Source organism: Dermacentor albipictus, chromosome 5 (assembly GCF_038994185.2).
Source record: "Dermacentor albipictus isolate Rhodes 1998 colony chromosome 5, USDA_Dalb.pri_finalv2, whole genome shotgun sequence".
Classification (NCBI taxonomy): domain Eukaryota; kingdom Metazoa; phylum Arthropoda; class Arachnida; order Ixodida; family Ixodidae; genus Dermacentor; species Dermacentor albipictus.
The window spans coordinates 2,590,616-2,602,888 of NC_091825.1; the positions used below are offsets into that span (position 1 = coordinate 2,590,616).

At 44.5% G+C, this 12,273-nt stretch overlaps 1 protein-coding gene across 13 annotated transcripts in view; it reads right to left on the reverse strand.

The window, feature by feature from the left end:
- qtc (quick-to-court) overlaps nucleotides 1–12,273 on the reverse strand; it is a 245,883-nt gene that overhangs the window by 72,594 nt on the left and 161,016 nt on the right. For 10 of the 13 annotated variants that reach the window (XR_011514353.1, XR_011514352.1, XM_070538194.1 and 7 more), the window contains one exon: nucleotides 7,165–7,275. The exons of 1 other annotated variant lie outside the window; for it this stretch is intronic. Coding sequence is in view for 9 of the 12 variants with exons in the window: in XM_070538194.1 (XP_070394295.1) it covers nucleotides 7,165–7,275 (111 nt within the window). In the remaining 3 variants the exon portion in view is untranslated. Of the gene's footprint in view, nucleotides 1–7,150; nucleotides 7,276–12,273 lie in introns of all 13 variants that reach the window. 2 more of the 13 variants (XR_011514354.1, XM_070538197.1) reach the window with 1 other exon arrangement.

Below are 12,273 nucleotides of genomic sequence, written 5' to 3' on the forward strand. Positions count from 1 at the left end.
ACCTGTGTACATATCGCCTCACATTGTTTGTGAGCACGTATGGAGCGTAGTTTCGGCAGCGGACTCCACAAGTTATAAGCGCCTCCTCGCATCTTGGCTTGCCAGGATTGCCAGTACTTGTGGAACGTAGCTGACTTGTGTTGTGATATATGCGCCTGTGTACATATCGGCTCGCTGCCAGTGGGTGAGGAGCATATTTTTGGAAGCTGATTTGTGTTGTGATATGCTATTCTGGGCATATCGGCTCGACGCATTCATCAGTACTTCCAGAACACTTGGCTGACTTGTGTTGTGATATGCGCCTCTGGATATATCAGCTTGCCGTCAGTGCGTGAGGAGCATAGTTTTGGAAGCTGGTTTGTGTTGTGATACGCTACTCTGGACATATCAGCTCGACGCATTTATCAGTGCTTGCGGGGCAGAGTTTCGGAAGTTTACTGGTGACCATGGGTCAGCGACCGCTGAACTACAATACGGCTCATGATTACGGCACTCGTAAGCAAAAATCGCCAACAGTATAAAAGACTGCTTTAAGGTCGCGTGGCAGTACTGTGCTGCATAGTGCAGAAGTCACAGACGCACAGACAAGGACTCCACATGCGGAAAGGATACGTAAGCGTGCCGATGATGCCGTTCAGGATCCGCCGCCGAGCCCTTCACAAGCGGGTCAAATACCTACTTGTGTCGACCATGTTGAGGAGTCGTTCTCTGGCAGTTCTTAGGCGGGCGAAACATCTCGTGCAAGCAGCAGTGGCACCGTTGAGCCTGCCGTGCCGCGTTCCACATCATCGGATGCATCCAGCGATCGCACCTCGGATGTGTCCGATTGTCGTCTCAGCACTTCGCACGATGTTGCTATGTTGTCTACAAGTATGTGCGGCACCATTCAGGCGCACCTGGAGCCGCGTTTTGTATTGGCCAAAGCATCCAGAGAGGTCGCCACGAAAGTGCAAGCAAAACTAAGTTCGGTGTTGGCGACCGCGCGAAAGATGGAACTGACGGGTGAAGGCGTGGTGCTTGCCGGTACAGAACAAGCGGAGGAGTTTCTCATCGTTCAAATGACTGCCCTGAACGCACTTCTCAGCAAATCTAAGAGCCACCAGTGCTCCCAACCAGGACTTTCAGTTCAGCTGGGAACAAGACATGGATTAGCAGCGCAAATGATACTGACGTGCGCGTTTTGCGGCGCTGTCACGAAGGGGTGGTCATCGCCGCAAAAGGAAGGTCACAAAATTTTTTATGTGAATATGAGAGCTGTACAGGCTGTTAAATGTATTGGCAAAGGGGCAACAGCTTTGACCGATTTCTGGTCAATAATGAATGTCTCCCATAGAGGGTTGCATCATAAAACGTTTCAGAAACAACTCAAGGCTGGGTTCAGACCTACCAGTGAGACAGCTGCTGCCAATATTTTTTCTGATGCTGTGGTGGCAGTGCACAATGTTTACAGGGAGATGGAGCCTACCTTTAATAACATAACAGTGGTTTATGACAGGACATGGTCAACACGTGGCCATACATCCCGCATAGGTGTCAGCACTGTGATAGAATTTTTCACAGGACTGGCGCTTGACTATGTGGTCCTATCAAACCAATGCCATGGTTGCACGCTTGGCCCCAAAGAAGGGGATGGAGGCTATGATGATTGGAAAGCATCACACGTCTGCCAAAAAAACATAGATGTGAACTCTAGCAGAATCAAGGTTGAAGCAGCATTGACTCTATTCAGGAGGTCTCTAGCAAACATGGTTTGCGATATACAACATTGTTTATGATGGTGAAAGTAAAATTTTCATAGCACTTTGTCAGGACAGGACTTGTGGATTTATTTCATTTATAAAGGAGGACTGCATTAATCATGTCAAGAAAAGTATGGGGACGTCTCTGCGTGCTCTGATCACAAAAGGCAAGAAAGGGCAACCTCTTGGTGGGAAAGGTGGCCTCACTCGAGATTTAGTAAAGAAATTGACAAACTACTATGGCATGGCTCTGCGTGACGACAATGTTCAAGACGTGCAAAAGGTCATGATGGCAACATATTATCATACAACATCTACTGATGAGGACCCCTATCATGACCTTTGCCTGCAGGGGCCCCAAAGTTGGTGCCAACATCAGGCTGCAGAAGCCTTCACCTCCTTACAAGTACCGGCTTGGAAAGCATGTTGCCGATGCATTGCTGCCCGTATACCAATGCCTTTCTGACATGCAGCTTCTCAGCCGTTGCCTAGGGAAAAAAACCCAAAACGCTGCTGAAAGCCTTCATTCGCTGCTTCATTCGTCGCTGCTGCCAAAAGATAAAAACGCATCATTAGTTGCGACAGAGACAGCTGTCCATGAAGCAGTCTGCAAATACAATGCTGTGGCCTGCCGTGTGTATGCTGAGTATTGTGCAACACTTGGACTGCACCCGGGACAACATGCTCTTCGCAGAGCCGCAGAAAAGGATGTCTTGTGAAAAAAAAAGTCAAGCAAGGCACATCAAACCAAAGGCAGGGCACTCAAAAAGCCGCGCACTAAAAAGGACACAAAAGACTACAACCCCGGTGCCTTTTGATTATGTAAAATCTAAGATACAACTTTGGACGCCTTTTTCTCAAAATGACTTTTCTTGCTTCCTGCTTTGCTTGTACCACTGATTTCTTCGTGAAAACCAGGCCTATTTTAATTCCATTTTTTTTACCTGTATTCCTGGATGTACTGTCCAGGGCATGACACTCTTGCTTTTGCAGTTTGACTTTACTACAATTAACGATTCGGCTACTTGCTCACAGCCTAAACGCCTGTAGTACAGTCACCTCTTAAAAAATGAGAACTAAAAAAATTGCATTGCAAATAAAAATATCTAAGAAAGTCGCGACCTCAACCATTCATCTTAGAATGTACAGTGCTTTGCACAAGTATTCTATATTTTTTAATAGTTTTTAAGTGATTCAGGCTTGGAACAAGGCCAGAAGGAGAAAAATATTATACATAAAGAAGTTCTAAAGATAACTTTATGAAATTTATATACTAGTATCACAGAAATGTTGCTGATAACTCTGCCAATTTTCATAAAAATCTACCAAGAAATAAGAAAGTTGTTATCAAACGCGACGTCCACCTTTAAAGGGCGGCCCCTGAAACATTTCGCACAAATTTTGTAGACACGTAGGGTACAGCTAAAGTTAATCCTTCACACCATAATTTGTGTGATACGTCTCATATTAAAAGAGCTACGAACGATTACAAGTTACGTTCCTCCCTATTCATGCATTTTCTCCTCAACTCATTCGCTGAGTGATCGGGGCTAAGCTCCACCTTCACTCGCTCTGCGTCATAATGACATGTCGTGTCATCTACTTCCGGTTCTCTAGGAGCGAGCACGCAAAGCCTCCCCGACCTCTCCAGCAGCTGCTTGGCAGTCGACCCCAAGCATGAGCTATCGAAGCAGCGCGCATTGCAAGCATTCGATGACAGTGCCGAACGTGTCTGGTAATCCGGTAACCACAGGCGAGCTCGGCATTTTGACGGGCTGGTGGAGGCATAAATTCAAACTGATGAAGCAACTTTAGCATAGATGTACATGAGTGGCCTGATCGGTCTGCACAGTCCGGCCACCTGTTAGCGCAGAGCTTAACCAGCCAAACAACGTGCTAATATTGCTCTAACCAAGTGCAAAACATTTTAAACATTTACAAAAAACAATGTGTTAACAATTACACTCCTGTGAAAAATTTACACCAGCAGCAAAGAAAAATACATTTCGTTACTGCGACTGCGTGTGGTTTAGCTCTGTGGCACCAGGTGGCTGCACCGTGCAAACCATTCACATTTGTGCTTCTGCTCATCCCGTGAAACAACACGGTCAAGCGGCCAGGCCCTGTTCCCTTGTGCTTGCATTTACTGTAATATTGGACTCACGAAACACTATTGCGCTAGTAATCTTCCGGTGTAAAGTGACGGCCGCTAACACGCAAATCCTGGTGGCGATTGGATAGCGGCAGTCCAATGCACTGCAGCCAGTCCTCTTGTCTGCTGCCTTGCAGAAGGACGCGATGCCGCAGCTTGACATATTGCCAGTCGCTACGTTTGCAGCCCACAACGCAACAAAGTTGAATAATGGTTCTCGCGAAAACACTGAGAACAACTCTGGCCGCGAAGCTCTCGTCAAAATGGAGCACGTTGAACACAAGTAGACGATGCTTGCTGCGAGCCGGAAGTGCTTAAGTGTAGCGAGAAATTGTTCTTGTGCATTCTCTTTCGGTTACTTTCTTTTTTATAGAAACAAATTACCATTCGAAGTATTACAAACATCATTTGTTCACCATTTGTCCACCACGATAGGCCCCCTGGGCAGCCTATCGGATAGCTCGCCCTACTGACGTCAATTGGGTGATTTACGTCATATGGATAGGGGCGGCTGAAAATTACGCCGAGCAGTGTGCTGCGATCGGCAGCGTTGTACATTTTTAAAGCCTTATAATAAATTACACGCTTTACGCAGAGCCCTTAGATGCAGCAATTAATGATCAGAAGGACCTACTCTAACAACTCAGTAGGTTGTAAAAAATCGTCAAAATCGTTTCAGGGTCCCTTTAATGCTATTGCTCAGCGCAAGACGTGCCCGCATGATTTAGAACTTACTCGAATGTTACTGTTTATTCTATTTGTTGTGTATGTTCTCACTGAACCTTGTGTAATCGGACTGTATGCATGACATGGATTATGCTGTACTTTCTGGAAAGTATGCGAGCACCAGCGATTATGCTGGAACCTTCAATGAGTCTTTTACAAAAGCTGACGTGCATTTGACCGGCTGATCAGCCGATCAGGTTTCAACGATAGACGAGTGTGCTAACCGCTACCATTGTGCTACTTGTTTTGCTGGGCACAGGTTCACCGAATAAACAGTTTCTTGACTTGCATTGAGCCTATGTAGTTGCTTACTGTCACTACTACATGACAATATAAAAGGATGGGCCTGTGGGCTTTTGCTCACAGGTACTTCCTTACAGGTAATTACAAGCTTTTGCTCACAGGTAATTCATGGTCATAAACAATCACCCAATGGTTGGGATCTGTTGGTTGTGGTGCCTCATGTAATGCCATCACGAAGGTAGCACACACTGGTAAAAGATTGTGGGCCTCAAAAGGCGTAGAATGAGCAAGTGATCTAATGTACAATATTGTAGGCATCCTGCTGGACACAGAAAAATAATATTTGGCTTGCATGTTCACAGCAGCACTGTCTACACATCTCAAGCATTTCCTTACTCTTGCAAAAAAAAAAAAAAAAGACGATGACCAAGGTGAAAAATTGTCAGGAAAAATTGACAATTCGGCCCCCACATGGAAAACTTTTTGAATAAGACTCCCGAGCAGGGGCCAGAACATCAAGTTTTCAAAATGCGAGGGTTTTGTGAACAAGAATCCTGTGAAAGAGCCGAAACATCAAGTTTTTTAAATGCAAGGTTTTTGTGAACAAGCCTACTATTGTTGTATTGACCGAACGTGGAAGTCAGACTCCAGCCGTCCCAAAGTAAAAGCTGTTTATTTAACATATACAACCAATATATATAATGAAAAACAGAAGCGCCCCCTGGGGAATAAAGAACTGAAATGAATAGCGAAACTAAATATAACAACTATGCAGGGGCCAAAATGCTAAGTTTTAAAGGTAATTTTTCAACTTGGCTGGCATGCTTTTGTTTTTTGCCGTGACTCTTCCCAAGCAGATGAGATTTCGTCATACTTCTGACTTCTGACCCGGTTCAAAAGGTGCATTAGTGTTCCTTTAGGAGTTCATACTAACTTGCTATCAATTTTGACAGCGTCCGCTCACGTACAATTACTTGTTTATAGGTGAGGAAGCACTACAATGCATTCTAAAGAAGCCTAGCAAGTTTTGAGAAACTTTCTAGCAAAGAATGGCTTGAACATAAAAAAATGCATTGAATTATGTGACGTCACACTGACATACTAGTAGCGCTAAGGTTTTAGCATGAAATTCAGAGAAAGGGTGCTTGAATGAACATCTTAACTGCAGCTCATTTCTGTACTTGCTTTGTTGCAGTTCACTTGCACAACCTTCCTTTTGTCCACTATAGATCAGCACTTTTCTGCCAAAAGAATCAACATAAGAGTTTTAACAACAATACTTTACCCCCAGCTGTCGTATTCAGTGTCCCTTTCTTGGCAGAAAAAAGGACAGTAAGAAAAAATGATGCTTGAGAACTCAATGAGCAAAAAACAGAAAACTTCCATGTGAGCAACACTGCATAGCAATTTTTGTTGCTTATTTGTGTCGCATAGTATTTTCCATCACATTCTGTTCTTGCACTAGAGTACTTACTATGTTGCAAAAGACTATACTACTCAACTGGTAGCCTGAAATTGCACTGTACATGCCTCCTTATGTGCACGGTCGATTTCATGTTTGCAAAAATGCTAACTCACAACTGCAATCACGCCTTCGTTACAGGCAGCTCCAAATTTTGTGACTCGGACACAAGACACTCGAGTGACTACAGTTCTGCAGCAGCAGGCAACAATTTTGAAGACATGTTTGCAGTCTGAGATGGTGCAATCTGAACACGCCCTTGCCCAATAAAGCACAAAACCGCCTATGCCCTTTGTACAAAGTGAGTAGTTTATTGGATTTTTTTGATCTGTGACAAGGTACATATTCGCCCAATGGGCAGATATGCCTCAATATGAGGCTTACAGTGCCCAACTGTCACTGTAGAGCTAACTATTCAGGACATGTGGCCTTTCATTGCAGAGAATGTGATTGCTCACCTACACAGACAAGAACAGAAGTTGTGTGCAGGGGAAACAAACAAGGGAAACTTAAGAAGCAATCAAATTGACAAGTGGAAGGATACATGTATCAGCTGCCTCTCAGTATCACTTTCAGAAGTGTGTCGCTATATGCACATTTGATTCTATGTTGGGTGCACACAGCGATGGTAATTTTTGTCTATTTGTTGTTTTTCCTTTAGTTTCCTGGCCATGCAGCAGTCACAGCACATGCACTTACTAAAAAAAGCGAGTGTGAGCAATAAACCAATAGTTACATCAGCACCTGTGTATGTCCTCGTCATTGGTGTTTGTGTGACTGTGTTTACTCAAATGCACTAGTTAACAAAATGAAGAAAAAAAAAAAGACCTGAGTATATGCACCTGGTGATGCATGTCGACTGGCATGTGGACACGTGCTGCCACAGTGCGTCTGCACGCCTTGAAGCAGATGGGCCTTGTTGCTCGCACGGCGGTGGCTGCCTCTCTGCAGTGCTGTTTGTTCGCACCGCATCACCATGCAAGGAGCAGGCGGCACACATTGGCATGCAGTGATTCAATGGCTGGATCATGCACAAAACAGACACAAAACTAAAGAGCAAAACGGAGCAGTCCGGCACAAAAATGAGAGCCAAAGTGCTAACTGCAGGCAATGGGAGGAACCACACGCTTGCACCTTCAGGCCAGAGAGTCTGTAGGGTGTGCTGTGGCTCCACACTATGTTCGCAGCTGTCAATAACCACAGCAGTTTATCAATCAAGCTTGAAGCCACATGTTCAACGAATTTTGGTTTGAGCTAGTCAGTGAGTCATGCTTCAAGAAATCAATGTAAAAAAAATAATGATGTAATCTGCTGGCTGCACTTAATTTTTTTTTTTCAATGTAGTTGGATGAAAGTTGGTACTTGTCCTATGCGTTCTTTGTTCTTGTCTGTTTTATGCCATTGATCTCCTGAATTAGTGCAGTCGAACCTCAATATAACGAACACAGATATGATAAATCATCAAATATACGGTGTTTATTCGAATCAAGGCCAATAGTTTTTTCAAATAATTACATACCAAACTCTAGGGTCGGCTTAGATTTGTGGATCTTAAAATATGTGCCAGGTTGTAATTTAAGATGATAAATATGGTGCACAGCTAACGCCATCTAGAAAAGTCAGTATCGCAGCCGCTATTAGCCATGAAAGTATCCAAGTGAAATACACGAGCGACGTCACTATTTTGACCTGTGTCGTATCGGCGTACGCTGTGGCCCATAGCGTGGTGTTATCGTAATGGCACCAAACAGGCAATGCCACTATACGCCTAGTGCACTTCTTATAGAGACGCCACTGATAGCCACCTAGCGGGTGCTTCCAACAGTACACACGGGAGCAACAGCAGACAACAAACTTTACAGCAAGCATGGCTGAAGTTCATGGCTGCGATTTCTCCTTTGTTCGAGTGCCAGACTGCTTCTTCTGTGGTTACAGCTGTAGGGAAGATGCTGACCTCTGTGGGAGCGGGTATGAACACGATGTTACCGGTGTTTGGGACAACATGGCCCATATACGTGCCAGGTGCGTCTCACAGACAAATGCCATGAACCACATTTACATGAAGTGTAGCTCAAGTTAAATAGCCAATAAATTTTGTTGATTATAGCGATGTCTCAATCGTTCTTTTTTTAAATTCCACCTTTGCCATAATACTGCTTCTGTACCTCAATAATAAGTACCCGTCATTAGTACAGACTTATATCAAACAAATACACGCACGGTGCGACGTCTGCATATGCCGTTGTAATTTTTCTGCCAATGAATACGTGCGACATCACCGAATAAGTGCAGTCAAAGTTGCCTCAAGAAGATTAATTGCGAATTCATTGATGGAAATGCGTACACTAGTCAACGAAGTCACCAAATGCACGGGTTAATAAAAGCACATGTTAACGCTGTACCGCTGATTCAAGTCTGCTGCATACGCCGATGAGCTGTCGTTTCTGCTGCAGTTTTTGCAATTTTAAATTCCCCAAGGGAGCTGCTTGGAAACGTACAAAGCTAAAGTCTGACAAATTTTTCCGTACTTTTTTTAAAATGTTACTAGAGAGAGGTGCCACATGATATATATAAAGGCAGAGCAGCGCCAGTAAAAGTAGATGAGCACTAACGGCAAGGCCGGGTTTAGTCCTCTGCGGCGTAAGCATAACAAGAAAGAAATCATCATCATCAGCAGCCTGCTTATGCCCACTCCAGAGCAAAGGCCTCTCCCATACTTTTCCAACCACCCCGGTCGTGTACTAATTGTGGCCATGTTGTCCCTGCAAACTTCTTAATCTCATCCGCCCACCTAACTTTCTGCCGCCCTCTGCTACACTTCCCTTCCCTTGGAATCCAGTCCGTAACCCTTAATGACCATCGGTTATCTTCCCTCCTCATTACATGTCCTGCCCATGCCCATTTCTTTTTCTTGATTTCAACTAAGATGTCATTAACAAGCGTTTGTTCCCTCACCCAATCTGCTCTTTTCTTATCCCTTAACGTTACACCTATCATTCTTCTTTCCATAGCTAGTTGCATCGTCCTCAATTTAAGTAGAACCCTCTTAGTAAGCCTCCAGGTTTCTGCTCCGTACGTGAGTACTGCTAAGACGCAGCTATTATACACTTTTCTCTTGAGGGATAATGGCAACCTGGTGGTGGTGGTAACAACTTTATTGAGGTTCTGCTCAGTTATGTTCTCGCAGGCCCGAGTCCTAGGATGGCCCCTCACGAGGAGCGACCCTTTCGGCCCAGGCAACGAGGGCTTCTTGTACTTTTACGTCCAGCATGCTGAGCAGCTCTTCCCACGTCTGTTGTGAGGGAGCTGGCAGGAGTGACCTGGGAGGGGGTAAGCCCTCGCACACACATAGAATGTGATTTTGGGTAGCCAATGTTTGATTTGTGCAATTTTGACATATGGGGTTCCATTGCCCGTTGGTAATTATGGCTAGCCAATGTGGGCTAGGGAACGATTTAGTTTGGATTCGACGCAGGATCGAGGCTTGCGTTCGGAGGCGGGTAGATTCGCCTTTTTTGCTTGTAATAGTTTGTTATTTCGTGGTATGTCGCCGGTGCCTCATCCATGGGATCCGAGTCTGAGGGGCACATCTCCCGGTTGATTAGACCTCGGGCTACCCACTGTTCATGATCTGAGAATGCCTGCCAAACGGACCCCAGCCCGTTCGTATTCTTCTGATTATTTCCGTCTCATGATCCGGATCCGCAGTGACTACCTGTCCTAACTAGATGTATTCCTTTACTACTTCCAGTGCCTCGCTACCTATCATAAACTGCTCTTCTTTTCCGTAACTGTTAAACATTACCTTAGTTTTCAGCAGAATAATTTTTAGACTCACTCTTCTGCTTTGCCTTTCCAGGTCAGTGAGCATGCATTGCAGTTAGTCCCCTGAGTTACTATGCAAGGCAATATCATCAGCGGATCGCAAGTTACTAAGGTATTCTCCATTTACTCTTATCCCCAATTCTTCCCAATCCAGGTCTCTGAATACCTCCTGTAAACACGCTGTGAATAGCATTGGAGAGATCGCATCTCCCTGCCTGACGCCTTTCTTTGTAGGGATTTTGTTACTTTCTTTATAGAGGACTACGGCGGCTGTAGAGCCGCTATGATATCTTTCAGTATATTTACATACGGCTTGTCTACACCCTGATTCTGTAATGCCTCCATGACTGCTGAGGTTTCGACTGAATCAAACGCTTTCTCGTAATCAATGAAAGCTATATGTAAGGGTTGGTTATATTCCACACATTTCTCTATCACCTAATTGAAAGTGTGAATATGGTCTATTGTTGACTAGCCTTTACGGAATCCAGCCTGGTCTTTTGATTGACAGAAGTCTAAGGTGTTCCTGATTCTATTTGCGATTACCTTAGTAAATAGTTTGTAGGCAACTGACAGTAAGCTGATCGGTCTATAGTCTTTGGCGTCCCCTTTCTTATGGATTAGGATTATGTTAGCGTTCTTCTTCCAAGATTCCGGTACGCTAGAAGTCATGAGGCACTGCGTATAGAAGATGGCCAGTTTTTCTAGAACAATCTGCCCACCATTCTTCAACGAATCTGCTGTTACCTGATCCTCCCCAGCTGCCTTCCCCCTTTGCATAGCTACCAAAGCTTTCTTTACTTCTTTTGGCACTACTTGTGGGATTTCAAATTCCTCTAGACTATTCTCTCTTCCATTATCGTCATGGGTGCCACTGGCACTGTACAAATCTCTATAGAACTCCGCAGCTACTTGATCTATCTCATCCATATTAGTAACAATATTGCCGGCTTTGTCTCTTAACGCATGGATCTGATTTTTGCCTATTCCTAGTTTCTTCTTCACTGCTTTTAGGCTTCCTCCATTCCTGAGAGCATGTTCAATTCTATCGATATTATACTTCCTTATGTCAGGTGTCTTACACTTGTTGATTAACTTCGAAAGTTCTGCCAGTTCTATTCTAGCTGTAGGGTTAGATGCTTTCATACATTGGCGTTTCTTGATCAGATCTTTCGTATCTTGCGATAGTTTACTGGTATCCAGCCCAACGGAGTTACCACCGACTTCTATTGCACACTCCTTAATGATGCCCGCAAGATTGTCGTTCATTGCTTCAACATTAAGGTAGGTCCTCTTCCCGAGTTAAAGCCGAATACCTGTTCTGTAGCATGATCTGGAATTCCTCTATTTCCCCTCTTACTGCTAACTCATTGATCGGCTTCTTATGTACCAGTTTCTTTCGTTCCCTCCTCAGGTCTAAGCTAATTCGAGTTCTTACCATCCTATGGTCTCTGCAGCGCACCTTGCTGAGCACGTCCACATCTTGTTTGATGCCAGGGTTAGCGCAGAGTATGAAGTCTATTTAATTTCTAGTCCCGCCGTTCGGGCTCCTCCACTTCCACTTTAGGCTATCCCGCTTGCGAAAGAAGGTATTCATTATCCACATATTATTCTGTTCCGCAAACTCTACTAATAACTCTCCCCTGCTATTCCTAGTACCTATGCCATATTCCCCCACCGCCTTGTCTCCAGCCTGCTTTTTGCCTACCTTGGCATTAAAGTCGCCCATTAGTACAGTGTATTTTGTTTTGACTTTACCCATCGCTGATTCGATGTCTTCATTGAAGCTTTCGACTTTTTGGTCATGTCGAGTCAGTGCGAGCCATGTCGCACTGTCGGTGCATGCATGGGCATGCGGACGCTACCTTGCACGCATGTGCAAGCACGCGTGTGGTCTGGGCTATAGCAACAAGGATAGCAGTGATGATAACATAGAGTGAGCTTGGCATGTTCATATTAAATGCCGTTTTCATTTTGTGAACGCTGTCCTCACTTTTTTGTCCTGCCTACATTCGATTTTTTTAAAACTTTTTTCTGGCTTAGAATTGGAGCCGGCCTGGATTTGAATATATATGGTAACGATGTAAATGAACGTTGTCTCACCTCTACACAGAGTAACATATGCA